General features: G+C 58.5%; 1 protein-coding gene across 1 annotated transcript in view; it reads right to left on the bottom strand.

Annotated features, from left to right (window-relative positions):
• COL4A1 (collagen type IV alpha 1 chain) overlaps window positions 1–22,115 on the bottom strand; it is a 131,498-nt gene that overhangs the window by 19,514 nt on the left and 89,869 nt on the right. Inside the window, exons 18-35 of the mRNA XM_032315042.1 lie at window positions 21,436–21,477; window positions 20,166–20,250; window positions 19,727–19,762; window positions 17,310–17,474; window positions 15,855–15,950; window positions 14,569–14,652; window positions 13,955–14,025; window positions 10,230–10,421; window positions 9,589–9,757; window positions 6,765–6,857; window positions 6,572–6,676; window positions 4,834–4,931; window positions 2,792–2,942; window positions 2,254–2,367; window positions 1,435–1,602; window positions 1,237–1,326; window positions 296–448; window positions 60–158 (exon numbers count right to left, since the gene is read on the bottom strand). Coding sequence (XP_032170933.1) covers window positions 60–158; window positions 296–448; window positions 1,237–1,326; window positions 1,435–1,602; window positions 2,254–2,367; window positions 2,792–2,942; window positions 4,834–4,931; window positions 6,572–6,676; window positions 6,765–6,857; window positions 9,589–9,757; window positions 10,230–10,421; window positions 13,955–14,025; window positions 14,569–14,652; window positions 15,855–15,950; window positions 17,310–17,474; window positions 19,727–19,762; window positions 20,166–20,250; window positions 21,436–21,477 — 2,011 coding nt within the window. The remainder of the gene's footprint in view (window positions 1–59; window positions 159–295; window positions 449–1,236; window positions 1,327–1,434; window positions 1,603–2,253; window positions 2,368–2,791; window positions 2,943–4,833; window positions 4,932–6,571; window positions 6,677–6,764; window positions 6,858–9,588; window positions 9,758–10,229; window positions 10,422–13,954; window positions 14,026–14,568; window positions 14,653–15,854; window positions 15,951–17,309; window positions 17,475–19,726; window positions 19,763–20,165; window positions 20,251–21,435; window positions 21,478–22,115) is intronic.

The following is a 22,115-nucleotide window of genomic DNA, read 5'->3' as shown; positions in this document are numbered from 1 at the left end:
GGCCGCCCCTTCCCAGCCACCAGCTCCGGCCACGGGGGACCTGGAACTCGGCTCCGTACCTGGCTGCCCGGGCTGCCCGGCCTGGCCATCCTTTCCAGGCACTCCTGGGGTTCCGGGGTCGCCGCGGGACCCCTTCTCGCCGGTTGGTCCAGTCTGCCCTGCACGTCACAGAAGAAAAGGGCCGATGACCCGCGGCTGCTTAAAGGGCAGGCTGTCCCCGGAACGCAGGCCGGGCCGCTGTTACCGCACAGATCGCCCCTCCCCTCCGCCCCCCGCAGCGGGCCCTCCGCGTCACCTTTCTCTCCTTGGTCTCCCTTCTGGCCCTTCATGCTGCCCATGTGCACCTCATCCATGGAGCCCGGCTTGCCGGGGAGACCCACGTCTCCTTTGTCCCCCTTGAAGCCAGGGTCACCCCGGGGCCCCGAGGAGCCCGGGAAGCCGTGGTCCCCTGCAGAGGAAAGATAAGCCCCCGTGAAACATGGCCAAGGTCTCGGAGGCGGTGTGGCGCGCCTTCTGCTAAAGGAGGCAGAAGAACTCGAGGCCCGAGTCGCGGTACTGGGTGAGGGTCTGAGCCGCCCTGGAGAGCCAGCACCGGCCAATGGGCAACACGGCCGTTTGTTAAAAACTCAGTGTTCGCTAATGACGCTACTGCACATGTGACTCTGCCTATTACCGGTTTAAACGTGATACACTTTCCCTCTTCCCTAAGGACCTTCATTGCGTCGGTCCGCGGTGCCCTTGATTCCACGCATAACAACAGAACACGCATTTTCTTGTTCTCCTAAACAAATGACCATTTCTAGGTCTCACAAAGTCAACTTGTTTAAAAACACACACACATATTTTAGACCAATTTCAAATAATAGGGTAAGAAATAAAAATGAAGACTTGTCAAGTTGCCCAGTTTGCTAGTTTGGTGCTAAGGACTCCGTTCCTGTAAGCTTGTAGGACAGAAGATCCCACCGATTCCACAGAAACAAACTCCAACACGCCACCGAGGAATAGCTGAACACCCGTCTTCCGTCTGGTTTTAGGCAGAGCACAGCACCTGTCCCCACAGGCACCTACAGCAGGAGTTCCCACCGGAGCAGGGGGTCTTCCCAGCCCTCACGTGACCTTTTAGACCTCCTTCCTCTGCTTCTTGCAAGGAAATATGACCCCAACCACTTAAGAGCTTCCAAGAGACACAGAGACATGGACATAAAATGGCCTCTTCTAGAACGGCCTGCTCCCTACCTTTCTCTCCTGGCAATCCTGGCAGGCCCGCTGGTCCTGGGGAGCCGGGCTGCCCTGGGGTCCCCATGACGCCCATCTCCCCCTTGGGACCTGTGGCCAGACGGAAAGACTGTGAGTGCTGGATGGATGTACACCAGGGTAAAGACGCAGGTGAGCGGGGTCGCGAAAGACCGGGGCCGGAGTTCGCAGATCGTTTACCTGGAAACCCAGGAACGCCAGGTGTGCCCTGCTGTCCGGGGAGGCCAGGGAGCCCCGACTGTCCCGTCAGGCCTGGGAGCCCTTGGGACCCTTTATCTCCTTTGGGACCTGGCATGTCCAGGCCTGGAAATCCGGGGAAGCCCTTCTCTCCTTTCACTCCGGGAGGGCCTGAGGGGACAAAGAGCAAGTGTGGAGACTGGGGTCTGCAGGGAGCTCCGCGGGGCACCCCCGGGGGCAGCGGGCGCGTCTGCAGGAGGCACAAGAGCAACTGTGCCCGTGCGGAGGGCCGGGATGCTCCCACCATCCCAGGCGGCAGCAGCTGGGGCCATGGGGCGGTCCTGGGGGTCAAGCCCGGAGACCAAGCGCTCGTCTCTGCCCTCAGCGGGCAGCAGTCAGCAGCACCCCTAGGCCTAGGTGTTCGCAGCCCACTGCGTTCTTGGCAGCCCCCGGGCACTGTCTTGGTTCCAGGATGGGCCACTGGAGGCAAAGGCAGCCCCGCGCCGGGGACCAGTTAGTGGACGGCACCCACAACTTACGAACCCCCCACGGGAACGGGAGATGGAGGCGCCGGTCGTGCTGCGGTAAATGAAAAGGTCACCGGACGCACAGCTCTGGCGCGCAAACCAGGCTCGGTGGGCGGAAAACGGCCATGCCCACGACTCTTCATCGGAGGGAGGGTCAGCCCGGTTCCCACGGAGCGGAATGGCCCCGTCCCCGCTTACTCCGGAGGCAGCACTAATCCCAGTCCAGGAGCACTCCCGGGGCCCCCCTCCGGCAGCATGCTCTGGGCAAGCAGTGATTGCGGGAGGAGGTCCTCACCTGAGGACCCTGGTGGTCCCTGTCCTCCAGGGGGTCCCATCGCGCCGGGCGGGCCGACTCCAGGGGCTCCTGGAGCTCCTCTGGGACCTTGTAATCCAGGCGGCCCTGGGTCACCTGGACGGGAAGAAACTGTGAGTAAACCGCACACGGACCGCGGCGCGTCTCAGAGCACACGCTTCCCGCCCGCACAGTAAACCACAGTGACACAAGCCCGTGAGCGCCAGCCTCCCGCGACCTCCACCATTCACTCAACACACGTTTACAGAGCACCTGGCGGGGGCTCTGCAGACGCCGAATAAGCAGCCCGGCCACCATCTGCGCTGGTCTGTAAGAGTCACCTCGGGGCGCTCGGGCGGCCCAGCTGGGTACGCGTCGGACCCTGGATTTCAGCTCGGGTCGTGAGCTCAGGGTCGTGAGATCGAGCCCCACGTGGGGCTCCCCGCGCAGAGAGGAGTCCGCTTGGGGTTCTCCCTCTCCCTCTGCTTTCCCCCTGCCCTCTCTCTAAATAAATACATACACATCTCTTCTAAAAAGTTACCTCGGAGTCCCTGAAGGCCTGGGGGCCCGACAGCACCGTGCTCTCCCGGGACACCCGGTCCCCCGACGTTCCCCTTCTCCCCGGGTGTGCCGGGGATGCCGGGAATGCCTGGCAAGCCTTTGAGTCCTGGTAGACCAACTCCCGGCTCCCCCTGGAAGGTCCGGAAGCAGAGAGAAGCCGGCTCACCCGCACCGCCCGTGAGCTCATCAGGCCCGGGCGCAGGGGCAGACGCCAAGGAAGACCCAAGTCCACCAACCCCTCGCCTGCAAAGCCCTGACACATGTGATCGCTCCGTCCAGTCTCACAGCACGTCGAAGGTGGCTCATTCCTATTAGTTTTATTCTAACAAAGGAGGAAAACCAAGGCTCCCCACCGCTGACTTGTGTCCAAGTCACAGGGGCGAGGCTCCCGCCCGGGGCCTGCCCTCTGCTCTGCCTCGTGTCTCTGAGCGGCCAAGTCTGAAGGACAGACTGAAGGCCAGATGGGATTTGTGACCAGCGTGCGGACACATTCTGAACAGGGGGAGGGTTCCAGGACCGGACCCGCACATCGTCCACTCAGATTTTCCTTTAAACCAAGGCTTTCACATGGAATTCAACATGTAAAACGATGATGTCCTGAATCTGCAGGCTTTGGTAAAGGCCGGCTATGGAACACAGAGCAGTCCATGGGCCCGAGGGTGCGTGACACAGGCCCGGCGAGGCAGCAGGTGTGCGCTGCGTCATGGTGACCCTCTGCTGTCCAGGGGGAGGGACACGTGCAGATGAGGGTCAGTCCTGGGGTAACGGGGACTCCTCTACGTGTCCCAGCAGCGAATTCGCCAAACAGAAGGAACCGAAGCCAAGGGGTTTGAGAAAAGGAACCAGACTTTAAACCATAGCCAGATTCCAATCCCAATTCTATCCGCACGAGTCTCGTGTGTTAAGGTGATGCACACGGCACCCCTGCGGACTGGCGTTTCCAACCAACGCCGGTTACAGGGGAAGCCGTCTCAGCCACGGGGAGCAGGGCCACCATGAACTCTGGTGTTTTGAGAAAGAGGCTCCCTTGGAGTCAGTGGGACATGCTGTCTCTGTGCCTGTGCCTGGTCCCCACAGCCCCTACCTGTCCGTGTGCCCTGTCCGGTCCCCACAGCCCCTACCTGTCCGTGTGCCCTGTCCGGTCCCCGCAGCCCCTACCTGTCCGTGTGCCCTGTCCGGTCCCCGCAGCCCCTACCTGTCCGTGTGCCCTGTCCGGTCCCCGCAGCCCCTACCTGTCCGTGTGCCCTGTCCGGTCCCCGCAGCCCCTACCTGTCCGTGTGCCCTGTCCGGTCCCCGCAGCCCCTACCTGCCCCCCGGAGAGAGGGAACAGGCAGGAGAGCTCTTCTGTTGGCCGAGTGGAACTACCGCCCATGGCCCTTCCTCTCATTCCGCACGATGTCTTCTAGCAATCTCACTCCCCTTCCTTCTAACCGGAACAGGAGAAGACCCATCCCTTGGTCACCTACACTTGCTGAGCGGCTTTTCAAGTGTCAACGAAAGGCAGGGGGTGACTGAGGCAAGGAGAGTCCCCAAGTCACATGAGCCCGGGGGTCCCCGACTGGGGCCATTTTTCCCCCAGGGGACATCTGGGAATGTCCAGAGAGAGCTCTGGTTGTTACGACCAGAGGCGGGTGTCGGTGTTCCTCTGGTTCCTGTGGGTAGAGACCACGGAGGGCGCGGCTAGAGCCCCACCATGTCCGAGGCAGTCCGCGCCACAAAGAGTGACAGGGTCAGAAAGTCAGCGAAACTAGACCCTCCCGGGGGGCTGGCACACAGCTCTCTCCTGCCACTCCCCGTGAGACCCACCCTTGAGCCTGAGACGCGGGACACACGCGGGCAAGCACGTACTCAGACCCCCGGGACAACGATTCCCCCAAACAAGTCCCACATGCACCTTCCTTTCCACTCTGTGCTATTTCTTTCACCAGCAAAGCAAGCTGGTCCAGCATAACCCCACGACGTTGACGCGGCATCTGTGCGTCTGATCAGTAACAAGGAACGCAGGGAAGACGCAGCACCCACCTTTTGGCCGGGCGCCCCCGGATTGCCGGGTAAGCCATTGAACCCCGGGCGGCCTGGACTGCCAGGAGGCCCCACGTCCCCAGGCAAGCCGTCAACACCTGTTTGGAAGAGTCACAGAAGTCACTCACCTTGTCCCCACAACAAGGAGACTTTCGCGGAGGCTCTAAGAAGAGCGCGAGGCCTCACCAGCGGTCAGGGGGCCACTGGCACCTGCTGGGGCAGCCTGGTGTCCAGGGACTGTGGGCCTCGCCTGCCGCCCTCCCTGCCTCTTTCCCACTGTCCCCTCTTCCCTTCCTTCTGCTCAGCTTTCCCCCGTCCCCCCCAAAACAAAACAAAGACCACCGCGGCACAAGCAGCCCAGGGCGGCCCTCCGGCTCTGCCACCCCGAGCACAGCCTTGTTCAGGAGCCCACCCAGCTCCCCCAGAGCAGACCCACGTCTTCATGGGGCGCCTGGGAGGCCGACATGCTCCGGTGCAAGCAGCGCCACTACGGGTTCTCAAATGCGGCGCCGCCTCACCGGGCACCCGTGGGGCATTTAGAGACGGTCTGGGCCCAGCCCCAGAGGGCCCGATGAGCGGACAGCCTCCCCGAGGCTCTGCTGTACGTGGCGGCCCTCCGCGGGATGCGGAGGTCCACGACATGCGGGGGTCTGTAGGGTGCAGTGGTGCACACCCAGTCACACGTGCGGTGGGGCTGGGGTCCCTGGGGTCTCGTTGGAGAGCGCCCCTGACCGCCCACCAGCATCCAGAAGGCCAAGCCACCTTGCAGGAGCCCCTGACGAGGAGACCCGACCAGCTAACTCTCTTAGGCTGGCTCACAGGGCACAGGGTGGGGCTCGGCACTGTCCCCGTGACCCAGAAGGGTCACTGAGACCTTCTGCCCTTTAGCCAGACACACGAGGCCCCGTGCGTGCGAGGGTGGGACATGGCGCCTGAAGGAGCTTGCAGGCCGGTCACTCTGCCGGTAGGGGCGACACAGGCTGAGCCTCTGGAGGGGAAGTGGGGAGCCTGACAGCTCTCCCCACTGGTTTGCACACACGGCCAGTACGACTGGGCTCAGGACACCGGCCCGAGCAGGAAAGAAAGGCCCCTCGTGGCACACAGTGCCTGCTCCGTCCCGGACCAAGGTCCCTGATGGCGAGTCCACGTCTGTGCCCCCCACAGTGGGAATGACAGACCCATGGGAACAAGAGAAACCGTCACACCGTCCTCCCGGCGGCCCCACGGTCTCCAGAGAGAAGTTCGGTTTAACGTGTCAGCGCCCAGTATGGGTCCAGGCTGTGCGGCCTGGGGGCCTTCTCCCCGAGAGCGAAGCCCCCTCCCACGTGCTCCCCAGCTCCCTTCACTCTCACCCACCCCCAGCCTGGCGCGGGGCCCGGCTGCTCCGCGTCCCCCCAGCACGGAGGAGGAGAACACCCAGAAATGCAGCTTCCGCTGCTCCCCGGACAGCTGCCAGGTCCTGACGTCACAACCCCCCTGCTGGGCACCACGTCCCCCACCTCCTCGGTGCCCACACCTACTGTGCCCCAGACTCCCGCTGGCTCCCCAAAGGGCAAGTCACTAACTCAAATAGCGTGTCTGCACACATGGCCTCCTCTCCCCTGGAATCATAAGAATGAACGGAATGGCCATGGCCTCAGTGCCCACCAGCCAGGGAACAGAGGTGACAGCGGGGCTCGAGTGGGCCGTGGGCAGAGCAGTGGCCCCACTTAGGGGCCGGCTGGTCCTGCAGGTTTACCTTTGGGGCCAGGGGGCCCTGGAAATCCAATTCCGGGCTGGCCGACAGTGCCCTTCTCTCCCGGGAGGCCCGGCCTTCCTGGGGTTCCAGGAAAACCTCGGTCACCTGTTGTGAGTAAGACCAACAGTCTGTGTGAGAAAAGCCTGTCACTGTTCCAAGCGCACCTCCAGGCAAGCGAGAGCGCAGAGAGTACCTTGCGGCCCGGGGAAGCCTGGGGCTCCCGGAAGTCCTTGTGCTCCAGGGGGACCCGGCAGGGGCACAACTTTTCCTGCTTCACCCTTGGGACCTAGGCAAAGAGCAAAGACGCCGTGTGAGAGCCCTCGTCCCATCCCGAGCACGCTGCGTACCTGCAGGGCAGCCCTCCACTTCCTGCTTCTCCTTTTCTAGAATCTTTCACAAGAGCTCTTCCTCTTTTCCGCCAAATTTACAGCCAAAAGGACCTAGATGTTTGACCTGTGAATTCCCTAAGAATCTAAAATAAGAGTCATGAAAATCTAGGAAACCTACAGTAACAGGAGATGAGATGACCCTGAGTGATTTCTCGACTCGCCTGCCTGCAAAGTCAAAACGCTTCAGTGTTCTCCCTGGATCTATCAGACAATCGCAGCTCCGCGCTGCTTTGAGGCAGACCTCAATTATGTGCGCCTGGTGGTCAGTTATCTTGAGGACATGCTACGTGAGTGATTCAGCACAATCCGTAAGCGGGACTGGACGGCTGTGCACCCTTGGGGCAGCCCCGGACAGGACGTGCAGCCTAGCCCTGGGCGCCCAAGCCCAGGAGATCCACGGGGGGGTCAGGATTCGGCGGCTCAGGAAAGACCAAAGGCATCGCCTCCAAGCCGTGTGCACGGACTCTTCACATGCCCTACTCAGACGCAAGCCATACGGGCCTCCCAGGCACGGCCGACACATTCTTTCGCTGCAGACTCAGAAACACCAGCCGACGGGCCCCAGCACGCACTTACTATCAGTTCTGACCTGGGAACGGGCCTTTAATGTCTGCAGAGTAAACGTGGCTCTGGCACATCAAAGAAGCCCGCGCTTCGAATCCAGAAGCTGCCTAGGTCTGGATGGCGAGGCAAGCCTACAGGACGCAGACAGCTGACCAACAGCGCTGTCAACGCCTCCAGAAGCTTCTTCCTTCCCTTCCTGCTAGGAGGCCTCTGTCTCCCCAGCTGGTTTTTCTGTGTTCCTGGCCAAGAAGTGCCGGATTCTTTTTTGTGCCTCTGCAAGTTTTCAGATTCAAAGTCCCCCGGAGATGCTGATTTTAGAGTCAGGAGCTATGGGGGGAGAGGTCAAAAGTCCCTTTTCCAAGATTGGGGGGGTCCTTCCTTAGTCAAACCTAGGATTTCTCTGCCCCCAAAGGAGTCAAAAAAGAAACGTTTCTGGGATCTCTCTAGACCGTGAACAAGGGTCCAGGAAGTCACGACTGGGCGCTAAGTAACCACCAGGTGCCAACTAACGAGAACAACAGTAAGAAATACACAAGGGCCCTCTGCTCGTGCTCACAGCCAAGACAGGCTAGCACGCCCCACGCTGGAGAGCTTATGAGGCTGACAGTACGCTGTGACAAGAAAGTAACAGTTCCCGTGTGACAGGAACGGATGAAACTCGGGCTGGATATACAGCTTGTGACAGAGTCGGCAGATCGGTGAGCACGAAGGCCATGTGGTCGTCCCCCATTATCAACGGTTCCACGGCCTCCGTTTCCCCATGGTCAACCGTGGCGTAGCTCAGAAGGTCTACGGTAACCGGACGCCACGTACGTGCTCGCCTCATTCACCTCGTGTCACCGCCACTGCAGAGGCCTTCGGTCCCAGCGCCTCGTCACAGGAGGAGGGGTGCACGCGGGACGGGAAGGTGCACTGACAGACACACATCCGCGATGTTCACGACACTGTGTGATGTGCGTTCTAGCTCATTCCTCATTAACTTCTTGGTCATCTCCTCCTGGGGCCTAACTTACATCTTACACGTTGTCATAGGTCTGTATGTGCGGGAGAAACCTCGTGTATGTGGGGTTCAGTACTGTCCTGGCTGCTGGCTTCCATGGGGGTCCTGGGACATGTCCCCCCAAGTACGGGAGGGCACCTGTCATGTGATTCTGCTTCCACAGTCCTGGCTGGCAGCTTTCGGCACGTAGCTAGTTACGTCGTTCAAGCCTTACCAGCCCCGCAACTGCGACCATCCAAAGCCCTTTCGTTCATTTTCACGACTTCCAGGACATTCCTTAGTCCCACACTCTTCCTTCCCTCCTCCACGCCCACACACTCCCGGCCTCTGCTCTCGCAGCCCGGGGGTCCTGGGGAACTACGGACGTGCTCGGTTTCTAGCCTGAAGCTCATTCCATGACCCGTGCCCCGGAGCCTGCCATGGGCCAGGTCGGGGCTCCGACTACTTCTGTCCCCGATAACACACAGGCCGAGGGGGCAGTGAGCATGCCCGGGGGAAAGCCTGGCCCTGGCCTCCCTCCAGCCAATCCCCGGTGGGCGGTACACAGCGGAGGGCAGGGTCACGCCAGCCTCGGGGCCGGGGTGGGGGGGGCCTCGGCACACAGACCCGCAGGCCACACGGTGCATGAATGACTGACGCCAGCAGCAAACGGCAGCGGCGGGCGGAGACCACCGGGAATCCGCCCACAGGCCCCGGCCCGTCCGTGGACAGGGAGACCACCTGGCTTGGGACCCGCAGGAGCCCACGTAGACTGCTCACCAGGGAGACACAGGAAATAGGTGAAGAGGGAAGAAGCAGGCTCACGCTGGTGACTCCCCGCACAGTAAAAGCCCACCTGACCCGGGAGGCTCTGTCTCCTTATTAGAACAAAATCATCTATCAGTTCAGCTGCTTTGTCGCCAGATTCTTCACGTCACCTGGCCCTTCCCACGCACAAGTCTACAAGGTACAGTATCGCCTCGGAGGGCCCGGGCCAGGCCACTTTGTGGAAGAACGGACACCCGACTCCCGTCCCCACGTCGGGGAGCCCAGTGCTCTGAGCACCCGAGGTCCTCAGGCCTCACCTGGCTGGCCTGGGGAGCCAGGGTTCCCTGGAAAACCCGCTTGTCCTTTGTCGCCAACGGGGCCAGGAAGGCCAAAGCCTGGAGGCCCTGGAGGGCCGGTGTCTCCGCGACTGCCGGGGAATCCAACTCCCCCGGGGGGGCCGCGCTCTCCTTTCAATCCTACCGACCCCTGACGTGCAAAGAGGAAAAGGAACGTTATCAGCAGACACACCCGCACGCGGCCGTCTTCAGTCTTCTGCCCTCTGCAATCAATAAGCACCAGAGTCTGACTGGCTAATGCCATCCATGGCCTCCCGCCCTCCACAAAGGTCAACTAGCAGTTAATAAATGACGCCAGCATTCCTGTGTAAGCTGGCTGGGCACCCTCCCTCCCCGCACAAGGACACACCTCAAAGACGGGAGTATTTGTTTCTGGAACCGTCTTCTTAAGGATAACGTGCAGGCCACCAACGCTAAACTTCACCTCCCATCCGACAAACGCCTACAGCAACATGCTCAAGTCTCCCCGCGGACCACTGGACACCACGTGTGACAATCACCACCCAAATGTAAACGCACAGATACGACTCAAATAACTCATTTCTTCATTCTTTGCAGGTCCGCTTCTACGGCGGGCATTCCAAGTCTGGAAACCAACATACCGGGGAGCCTTTGGGGCCGGGCAGCCCTGGATGGCCATCTCTCCCAGGAGACCCTGCTCTGCCTGGCATCCCGGGCTGTCCTGGAAAGCCGGGGTCTCCTTTGTCTCCTTTGAGCCGTGCGTCGAAGTAAATCTCGCCAGGCTCTCCCTTGGCTCCCGGCTGGCCCATCAGCCCTGGTGCGCCTTGCGGGCCCTACAAGCACAAAATGGAAGACATCAGTGCCCAAAATGAGCCGGCATGATGGTTACACAGCCAACAGTGATAGTAAAAAGTCACCTCCTTAAAAAATGGCAGTATGGTCGAGCTTATTTATTTTCTAGAAGCAAGTCACTAGCTCCGTGACAAAGCCAAGATCCGACCCCCCACTTGTTGCGTCTCTTAAAAACACTGAACAAAGAAGTCTTTCCTCGGGATCGCAGACAGAGGCCAGGCTGGGGGGAGGGATGAGAGCAGGGCCCTGGGAACCCAGCTTCTGGACAGCGCGGGGGAACTGGCTGGTCTCTTACAGCAGCCAACATTTATGAGAACATTCCAGCAAGTGCTGGAAGCTGCCGGGTGAGACTTCTGGGGCCAGGAACTAGAGAAAGGGCTTCCAGGTGCAGACGGGTGCAGCGTCTGAGGGCAGCACGGCCGCAACGGGGAGAGGAGAGTCTGGGGGGCGAGACCAGCCGGCGCCGAGACCAGCCAGCGCCAACGCCGCTGTTCTGAGCCGTCAGCAAAAGAGAACGGACTTTCCCAGGAGACACACGCTAGCACATTCCCCAGTTCCTGGAAAGCTGAATCTTCAAGGAACGCCCACACCCACAGATGGTCTCTCCTCCAGCCTCTCTGAGAATTGGGGTTCACAAGGTTTTCAAATACTTGTCTCAAGCACTCATTCCCTGAGGCCTGAGAAAGAAATCCCTCGGCCTCCCTGCTGACTTGGCGGGATGCAGACTCTTGGACGGATCCTTTCATTCCAATTCCTTCACACACTCCCTCGGAAACAGCTCTTGGACGTATGCGAGTCACACGTGCCCACACCCTTCTGTGTGGGCGTGTGAGACAGAGGAAGGAGCTGGGAGACAAGGGACAGACCCAAATTCCCGCAATCTTTAGATCCGAGAGTGGGCGCCGTTTACCGCCCGCCCACCACGCGTCACGGCTCTCTCGGCGCCCCGCTCCTGACTCGGAACAGGTGAGGGAGCGGACACTCCGAGAACCTCGGTGGGCCGGGTGGGGGGGCATGGAAAAGCCGTGACTTAGTCCGAAGGTGTTGTGGTATCTCGTAGCTTTCTCTCCCGAGGTAACGCTAGCTCCCACGATCCTTAAATCGAGCTCGGCTGCGACTCCCCCGTGAAGCCCTCCCTGACACGTGTCCTGGGTCTCCACGGTGAAGGCGACGGTCCTGGTTACACAGACCCTTCTCCTTGCCCATCTCTCTGTCCACCGGTCTGCGGGGTGCTGGGGGAAGGTCCGCGGCTTCCTGACTTTGCGTGCTGAATGTCTGCAGCGAGGAGGTACCGCAGGAAGTAGAAGCTGAACTGGCAATATTCGCCCACGAGAAAATAAACCCCAACGTAAGGAACTACGACTGGTGTATAGTTTTCTCAACCGGGAAGGACCAGTGTGACTTTCCAGTGATCATTCGCAGCCTGGACGCCCAGTTTCCCAGGACTGTGAGCACACAGTGGGGTCCACCACTTCTCACCTGGGTAACAGTGACCTTGACGGCTATCGTTCAACAAAGAAATCGAGATCGTTTTTTTTGAAAGGCGACATCTTGACCCTAGGATGCCTCCCAGGGCTTCTCTGCCCCAGAACGTCTCGGTCTTCAGCAATGCAAAGGTCTCTGGATCCACAACTCCCCACAGGAAGGAGGAGGAACCAAGCGCGGCCTCGAGCACCTCGCCTCGGCTCCGTGAATCCGAGGAGATCGCCGGCTGTACGGTCTGCCTCAAAAAAGCGCCACCACCGTGGGGTGTCACGGCTCCTTTCAGCTGACTGTCCCAAAGGCCCCGAAAACCAATGAGGTCCCCGCGTGGAGCCAGCCTCCTGTGCCCGTCCCTACCTCCCAAAACCCAACCCTCGGCCTCCAGGAGGACAAGTCACGGAAAGGCTCCCCAGATCGAACAGGAAGGCAGAGCCCTCCGCTCTTCTCATCGACGCCTACTTTCCAGGACGCTCGGCCGGGTCGCAGCACCCCCTCAGCCGCAGCCTCCCTCGGAACGAGAGGGCCCCCCCGTGAGCCGTCACAGCGTGCAGCTACGGGACAGCCGCACACATGAGAAAAATTACTACCTGCTCAACCCAACTATTTACCCAGAAACAGTTTTTTACAAACTCGGCTAGCTGCCGAGAGGAAGGCGCGCCGGACGGGGAAGGCGGGGGTTAGGAGTCTCGTGGTGCATTTGCTCTATTTCTTCTTCATCCGGACTCGTCCTCAGCTGTCCTTCCTCCTTCCCTCTTCCCACTTCTATTAGCCGCGGGGCCGGGGGCTCGGGGCTGGGGGCTGGGGGCTGGGAGGGGCTGCAGGCAGAGGGGAGGCAGGAAGCTTCCAGGAAGGCCAAGCAGATAAAGACCATGTCCAGAGGTTAAACGCGTCCTCGGCTGCCGCTTCAAAGGGCTTCTGGCTTTGATCCCCACCAGAGTCAGGGCTTCCCAGTTATGTGAACTTCTCATTTATTTAGAAATATTTTAAACAATTGCGACTTGTGACTTAGCTCCCCAGGCACCAGGGAGGTTCTGGAAGCAGAATCCCAAGATCCGACTTCAAAGGAGGAAGCGACTGCTCGATCCCAGCTGCGTCGGGGCTGTTTCAACTCACTGTGGCCCTGACCCGCTTCTAGAGAAGCTGCCAGTAGTATTTTTAAACATCGCAAATGTTAAAGAGCTACATCAAAAAGGAGTAAAATGCTAGAGATTTGACTTTCGTTCTGGGACAGAAGAAAAAAGAAAAGCAAAAGGGAAACCAGGAATGAAAGAAAGTGTGGAAAGCGGCTGGTGCTCGCAGAGCTTAGACGAACAAAGAAAAAAGAGAACCAGGCCCTAAGGTTCATGCGCTTCAGAAACAGAGCTGGTGACGTGAGAGAAAATGACCCTCGGCGCTTCGCATGATGATGCTTCTCTTCCAGTCAAGGGCTTCTTTTCAAATAAACTAGGAGAGTCAGGGAGCTGGTTTTCCTTTCACTACAAAGTGCCATGTCAATCTGAGACTGTTTCATTTGTAAACGCAGAAACGCGTCTTCACCACAGATATTGGTGGGTACGAATTTTCAAAACCCGTCTTTGTGAGACAGAAAGAAAGGAATGTGGAATTCCTTGAGGGCAACAGGCCGGTGACGCCGCATCTCTCCACAGACACACGGGCACTCAACTTACTACCCTGTTTTGAAGTGACGGGGGTGACTGGACCATGGAGCTGCTGGCAGGGGCTCCTGGTGGCACCATTAAGAGCCCCCAAGACCCTGTGGGAGGGTGACAGTGTCCAGCTGCCCCGGACACAGGTATGTGGCCACTGAATTCTGACCAGGTGAGGAGAGAGGCAGGCGAGATGGGGATTCCGGACTCCACAGTCCTGCCCCCTCGGTGACGACAGGGGAAGTAATGCTAACTGCTCGACAAAGCCACGCCTGACCAGTGCCCAAATCACGCAGCAGAAGCTCTATCCGCAAACGAATACACCTTTGTCGGTCGGCTTGGAGGCAACTTCTAGAAAGTATGCAAACTCAGACAGGTTTACTTACAGGCAATCCTTCCAGACCATCTCTGCCAGGAAAGCCTCTGTCGCCCTTGGCCCCTGGCTGTCCCGGGAAACCTTTCAGAAGCCAAGAGAGACACAGCACATTACTGACGAGACACATCCCCCAAACCCCAAACCTTTCGTTCTCAGGATTCAAGAGCACAGACATCTCTACGCAAGTGGACAGTGTCTGAGGGATCCTCACAGAGTGACAGAAATGCTCCCAGTGACCCCAAGTTTGGACAAGCACCACAGAAGCAGCTGGTGACCAGACCGCCCCCCTGCCCACACCCTGGGGTGGCTTTCGTCAGAAACCTGCCCTTCGCTTCGGCGGAGGGACGGAGGTTGTGTTGCTGAGCAAACCGTACGCTGTGACCTTCGACTGGGGATTCGTTGTGCCAAATTTTAGGTCCTCTTGATGATTTTCCAATCATCAAGATGATTTTCATGTTGGTGAGTTTTCAAAAACCCCGGAAGTCTGACCTAATATTCTCACTATCAGGCTCTGGTTTGAATGCCGAAAGTGAGGTCTTTCGTGGCACAAGACGCGTTTCACTATGAAGGCTCCGGCCCATGGAAGCCAAGTCAGGCTGGTCCCAGTCACGTGGGGGCTCTTACCTATTTCTCCCGGGGGACCCTGCGGCCCAGGTGGCCCACGAAGTCCTGCTGTGTCACAGATGAGGCAGCTGTCTCCTTTCTGACCTAGAGAGGGAACACAGACAGGGGTGTGAGTGCACAGGTGAACTGTCCTGCGCGTGGCACCCCGCCAGAGCCCATGGCCGAGAGCTGACACAGGGCCCGCGTAGACAGTCCGTGTCCCTGAAGCACGGCAAAGGCAGAACAGGGGCCCAAGCATGGGGTTGGGGACCATGCAAGTCAGCCAGCGGCCAGCCGAGTTCTGGGCCCCATGGGGTTCGCCTGTGGGAAAACGCACTGCTGACCACAGGCCAGGCTGGCTGGCGGTGCCACGGCAGGAGGATGGAGGTCTCCACATGGAGAAGCTCCTGACCCCGTGTCATCCCGGGGGACACCGGCTCAGCTGGTCACCAGAGGGAGTCACTGACACTGACTGCTCGCTGACCCTCCCCGATGACTTCTAACACCACGTCCAACGGGGCCTCCGAAATGTAAAATCCTAAGGTGTTAGCTGCAACAGTTCCCATGCGGCATTTGTGTGGCAGACTTCGGGAGAGGAAGAATCCTTTGCAATCCAAAGCCAGCCACGGTGCCCTGAGGGCTTGGTTTTGGGGGCAGCCTTGGCTGTTCTACTCTCCGGCTGCTAAGAGACACAAGGACACTGGACCGTCCGAGGGGTACGACACGCTCAGACAGGACTGCGGACGCGGTGAGAACCCGCTGTGGGCATGACAGTGAAGACAGGACCATGTGCCCTGGGCTGGGGTGACAGAAAACAATGGCGATCAGTAACAATATCCTGAGAGCAAGGTGGGAGGGGCCCAGTCCCGGGGCAGCTCCTCTGCTCACACGGATCGTGGGACCAGGGCCTGGAGGGGTGGCGAGCGTGCCAGGTGCACGACTGTGACTCGGCTCAAAAAACACACGTCTGCTCTTGGAGAAAGGCACTCCCAAACCCTGAACTGAGGTCGCACTAAGGTATTGGTCTGAGGGTTTGCTCGGTGGGCCGTGCGGACAGTAAGGAGCGTATGTGTCCAGGCCACAGCGCCCCGTTGCCTCCAGGGGGCAGCTCACGCTCTGTCTCCCCATCCCCTCCCCCACCTGGGAGGCCCACCCAGGGGACACCCAGCGGAGCTCCAGTAGGGAGCCCCATCCTAGGAACGGACCGCAACGAGAGGTCCAAACACAGGAAGAGCGCGCCAGCGCCCACCCTCGTGAGAACTGTGTCCCCTTCCCAGCAGCATTCTTTACAATGACGTCCCTCTTACCTTTTTCTCCAACCTCGCCCGTCAGCCCTGGCTGCCCTGGAATTCCGGGGGGGCCCTGGACCCCTGGCGGCCCAGGCTGGCATTCCACGATTCCATCTGAAATGGATGGGCGTGAGTTACGGGACTAGTCCCAGCACCCGGAGCCAAGATTGGCACCTCTCTTCCTCAGCCGCTACGGTAACAGCGAACCGCTCTGAGGCTACTTGTAAGTGCCAGAGACCCGGCTTTACCTGGCTTCAAAATAATCCTACAACGTTAACTTGAAAACAGGCCCCGCACAGCACCCATCTGGCCAAGCGCCACCACGGGCTGTGACTTACAGAACACCTGTTTGATGACCCTAGAGCACATTTCACTTCATTTGTTCTGTCCCGTGTCTTACTTCCTTCCCACCTTGCCAGTGCACACATCATCCTTATTTTACGCATTAAATAACTGAGCCGGGGGACACCTGGGGGGCTCAGTGGGTTGGGCGTCTGCCTTCTGCTCAGGTCATGATCCAGGGTCCTGGGGTCGAGGCCCACATGGGGCTCCCCGCTCAGCGGGATGTCTGCTTCCCCCTCTCCCTCTGCCCCTCCCCCCTCCCTCTGCCCCTCCCTGCTCAGGCTCTCACTCCTGCGCTCTCTCTTTCAAATGAATAAAAAATTTTAAAAAAAGAAAAATGACAATTCATGCTGATGTCTTCCCAGGGAAGCGTCCAGCCTGGAATCCCGTGCTGCCCCAGGTTCCACGCCCGACCTCTGCAGAGAGCTGCAGCCCTGCAAATGCCCTTTCTTCATGAGGTGTCCGCACTCCAGCAAATAAACCGCCGGGATATGCTGCATACGGACCCCCATCCGTCAGCCCCCCAGAAGACTAGGGCTTTGGGCATGCACGGGGCTCACACTGTGAGTGACAGGGCAGGACTTGCCTTAAAAACCTGCACGCATTCCCGCAGGGTGAACCCGTCTGAGACTGTCTTACATCCTGCGCTGGTATCACTCTAGGACCGCGGGACTCCCTAACTGAGTCAAGCATTCCTGCTCCGCGCTCAGCTGTGACGGTGGGCTGGCGCCAGACCTGTGCACGCTAAGTCCCCTCAGGTGAAGTTGCCGGCTCAGCCCCCACCCAGACTGTCCCCTGCCGTCCCTTCCTGCGTACGGAGCACGAACCAGATGAACAAGGTGCTCTGTGGGCAGAAGAACCACACGACTCACTTTTTCACTGTGATGCCGGGAGACTCAGACCTGCTTAACGTGGTTCTTTAACCGGCTTCGCTGTTTTATTTTTACTATTCCTTTCCGCAGTCTGACCAACATGGCAAAGACCTCCGTGGGACATGAATGGCTCGCCAGTACCCCGACACCAGGGCTTCTGTGACACCCCGACTCTGAGCACCCTTCCGCACCCTGCTAGCTCTGCCCTGACACCTTCCTACGCAAGACACCACGTGCCATGGTCCCCGAGAGCACTTACTTGTGTGGCCCGGCTGTCCAGGAGGCCCGGGAGGCCCAGGGGGGCCCGGGAGCCCATCCCGTCCGCTTGGTCCTGGCAAAGACGTGCCCGGAAAGCCCCGTTCACCTTTCTCGCCTCTTTCCCCTGGGAATCCAGGAGCTCCGATCTGCCCTGGTACCGGAAAGCCTGAAACCAGAACAGAATCTCACGTAAGGAACCGCAGTGCGGGATCAAGGCCCACAGCACAGACGGACTTTCCTAACTATGTTCGAGGGAAATGGTACTGACCATCCCTGGACGGGGAACTGCTCTGCAGAAGTAAAACAACTGAACTGTCAGGCTTCTTACCCTGCACATGTTGGCAGTCAAACACCTCCTACAACTTACCATTAAGAAAAAGGGCCTCACGACCCAGACATGGAAAAAAATCTGTGCATTTTTTTTTGTTGTTTATGGTGCAAATAGTATTCCCACCAAATGAATGACAAGGCCAGTGAGGGTCAATTTCACTTCCACTTAGAGGCTCAGGGCATGAAAATGTCACCAAAGAAAAGTGGACACAAGGCCCAGGGGACGGGAACTGGGCTGGCGATGGAAATGGAACAGCCAAGAAGTAAAATTAAGGACAAAGACGATGTTCTGGGCAGAGCGTGATGTTAGTCTGAACACGGAAAGCAGAGTTGGGGGTTAAGAGGGAGGCTGTGCTACCGTTCCGGGTGGGCGCAGCGATCTCCCACTCGTGCCGGCAGGAGCACCAGCTCGGGGCCGCCCTTGGGGCCTCTGCTCCCAGCCCCAGCCTCCAGGAGCAGGACGGTGTCTGTGGCCTTAAAGAGCAGAGTGCAGAGGGTGAGGGAGTGCCCAGGAAGACGACTGATCCCAGAGCAGGAGCTGCAGTTGTAGGAGAAGAAATGCTACCCTCATGTGCGCTCATCAGCACCAGCAGGACCAAAGGAGGCCCCTGGGGGCTGGGGCTGAAGGCCCCATGATGGGAGGGGAGGAAGCACCCAGCTTAGTCCCAGGAAAGGACCCCAGGGCTCATGGAGTGCAGCGCTGCTGGGCCCGAGGCCGGGCTTTGACCAGGGGAAAGCAGATAAGGCCAGAGCAGTTTCACAGACCTCTGAAAACACTGTAAGTTAAGAGGCGAACAGGCATAAAAAAGCTTCAGAAGTAAACCTGGCAGACAACAAGGGAAGACACAGAGCGACGTGTGCACTAGGATGGCTGGAGGTCAGCATTATCATGACCACAGAAAAGAAAGTGGATGGAAACAGAGAAGGGTGATTTGAAAGCGAGATCCACAGCTTTAGCAGGAAGGCAGGCAGTGAGGTGCCCGCGCGGGGGCTGGAGCAAGTCCTCAGTGCCGGACGGGGTGGGGGGTTACATGTTCCAGCAAAAAGGAACGAGCCCTGGGAGAAATTACAGCGGGCGAGCTGTCGGAAAGGGAAATGATGAAAAAGTATAAAACACAAAACTAAATGAAACACACACAAAACCAAGAACGTAAGGACCGTGGGCACTGGGTTGTGCTGTGGACTCCAGTGCACATGTGGGTTTTCCTCACAGCCTGTCCGTGGGCACTGGGTTGTGCTGTGGACTCCAGTGCACAGGTGGGTTTTCCTCACAGCCTGTCCGTGGGCACTGGGTTGTGCTGTGGACTCCAGTGCACAGGTGGGTTTTCCTCACAGCCTGTCCGTGGGCACTGGGTTGTGCTGTGGACTCCAGTGCACAGGTGGGTTTTCCTCACAGCCTGTCCGTGGGCACTGGGTTGTGCTGTGGACTCCAGTGCACATGTGGGTTTTCCTCACAGCCTGTCTGATCTGCTCCAGGAACTGGGGGAGATGTGCGCACACACACATTTGCACACATGCACACAAGCCCTGGAACACAGACACCTGCGTGCTAACACACACAGACATTTGCACACGTACACACACACAGGAATCCCAGCACGAACTAAGCTGTGGGCACAGTAGGATCACACACTAAGTACAGCGAGGCACGTGGGATGCCCCTGGACAAACTAGACCTGAGATGGGTAGATCAGTGAGGGGGTCTCAGCTGAGTGTGTTCCCAAGAGAGAAACAAAGGCTCCCTGGAGACAGGGAGTGTGGACACTGACAGTGAGGGGCCTGTGGGGACCTGCGTCTTTGGGCGGGGGGCAAGGAGACTGGGGGGCAGGTCCGAGCCAGGGAGAGGTGAGAGGACTTGAGGAGAGACAGGAAACCCCCCAGGAGCACACACAACCCCATGGCCGCCTGTGACTTCCGAAGTCAACGACCAGAGCTGTGAACACCCCTTGCCGTCATTACTAGAAAAACGTGCAACAGAATCGACAGCCATTTCTCGCAGGTCACCCACGAACGTGCAACACACACTCGGGACACGAACCACACAGATGTCGTCCGACTATTCCCACACAGTCGGCCAAGGATACTCACCTGGAGGGCCCGGCTGGCCTTGCGATCCCGGGAAACCTTCAAAGAGAAGGAGAGTCAGACACACGGAGCCTGCGGGTCTGTGCCCCGGGGCCCTGGGCCAGCAGGGTGAGGGAAGGGCACGGGCCGTACAGGGCCCTACAGGGCTGCATGCAGACGCTGCAGGAGCCCCAGCGCCAGGACGGAAGGCGGACCCGAGTCTGAGACAGGCCTCCGTCGCCAGGCGCGCCTGCAAGGCCTGTCGCTGTTACCAAACCTGAGCGCGAGCGCAGTGCAAACGGGTGGAAATGGAAGAAAGGTGAAGGAGAAGAGAAAGACAGAGGAGGGAGGGTGGAGGCGGGCGGGCGGGAAAAGGGGGGAGGGGAGGGGGGCGAGAAGGGGAAGGAGCGGGGAGGGGAGGAAGTGGGGAGAGAACGGGGCGGGGAAAGGAGAGACGATGTACCTTTGGGGCCTGGCTCTCCTCTCAACCCTGGGGCGCCGGGGTACCCCCTCTCTCCTTTCTCTCCTGAGGGTCCTGGGCCGATCGCCTGAGTTACAGAAGAGCCCGTCAGAGTGCAGGGCAGCGGCTGGGCTGCACTTACGGCAGAGCACAGAGAGACGAATCATCCCCAAACCATCGCAAGGAGGGGGGGTAAGAAACAACAGTTGGGGCGCAGCGGGGATGGGGGAGTCGTGAGTAAGCAGAAAACGGACCCCCGCCCCCCCAGCACCCCGCGCGGCTCGGCTTCCTCCTGTCTCAGCTGGCCTTCCCGCAGCGTTCCGCGTGCGGTCGAGCCAGAAGACTGCGAATTCTGAGGGCTGGGTTTATCTCGAATGTCTAACCGTCCGCACACGCCGCGAAGTGAACAGAGCACGGACAGAGCGCTCTCGCAGCACCCTGCCGTGTCCCCGGCGGGAAGTCACAGGGACCCGCCAACGGGGCCCTGCAAGAGGTTTTCGGTTGTGGTGGTTGGTTTCTGTTCTTGTTTTTTGAAATGGTCTCAAGTGGGGACTTCCTCAAGGACAGAGGGATACAGGCCAAGAACGTGCTACAAAGCAGTGAACTAGGTCAGCACGACTCTAAATCGGGCGAATCCAAGGAAAATGACAAAACCGAATATTGCAGATTGCCCTTAAAATAGAGTTCCTTTGTGGCAATTAAATTCACAGACGTCATTACAATCTGCGGCCACGACACCAACAGACCACTCGACCGTGGCTGCCAGGTCACAGGTACGGAAGGGGCCCCGCGTCTGGAGGAGGAGGTTCCGGGCTTCCCCGCAGCCATCCCGCTCCGGGAAGCGCACCCCGAGAAGACATGTGCCGCCCATGCATCTTTACGAGAAGTAAAATGCTATCTGCAGGCCTGAAGACGGTTTTACTAGGGACAGTCAAATTATGGGTGGTCAGTTTCTTTCAGCATTTTCCTTAATGGACCATCAGAAAAAGAAAAGTTTCAAAAAGATTTGCTCTTATCATTACTGACGGGCAAATCTTTCCAGTGTCTGTGGTTGAGGAAATGCAGAAATTATCAAAATATAATAAAAAGTAAGTACCAAACGCCACACAATATAGAATATAAGTTTATGATTTTAAATAACACGCCCCCTCTTTACACACGCGTGCGCACGCGCACACACACACACACACACACACGTCATCCTTAAAACGCCATGAGGCACGTGGCCCCAGATCCCGACAGACGACCAAACAGCACTTTTACTTTTACTCACAATTCCGGGTGGGCCTGGAGGACCTGCTTCACCTTTGTCTCCCTACAAAAGAAGAAATACTTAAATTTTTTGACTAGACAATTGTCTTAAGGAAAACATGGCTCAACTTCTTGTTCCAGAAAAATAAGGACTGCGTCCACTTACACCAAAGTTATTTCCTGTGAGGGACTCAAAGCGCCTGCACTTACTACACCGAAAGCGGACGCAGGTCCCTCTGCTTTGCGTGACCGTGATGAGCAAAAGGAAGGATTTCCGCAAATGGTCCAGGGCGGGGGTGAGGGGAGTCTAACTGTTCACGTGACAAAGCGGCTGACGGTGTTTGTTGTGTCTGATCACACGCCACCTCGGGCAATGCAAACAGAGTCCTTCCTGAGCTGAATTAGTATCTGGTGATTTTTCAATAAAATAAACGTAAATGGAATAAAAGCCTCTGATTTCTAAATACGTTTTCTTAAGGAAATCATTTTACCAGAGGTTTTTAGGCGTCAGGCTGTCTAAACCTGCACCGGAAGTCAGAATGAAAGGACACCTGTGGTTTCATCTTTCCCCCCTAAAATCCAGCATGACCTGAAAACATCGGGTGGATAAATTCTAATCACCTTTAGCCTTAATTTCATTCATATTAGAAGAAAAAACCCAAAGGAATTAATCGTGCTATGTCCGATGTTTTACATAAGTCC

This window comes from Mustela erminea, chromosome 15, assembly GCF_009829155.1.
Source record: "Mustela erminea isolate mMusErm1 chromosome 15, mMusErm1.Pri, whole genome shotgun sequence".
Lineage (NCBI taxonomy): Eukaryota > Metazoa > Chordata > Mammalia > Carnivora > Mustelidae > Mustela > Mustela erminea.
This window is presented reverse-complemented; position numbering and strand designations above follow the sequence as displayed.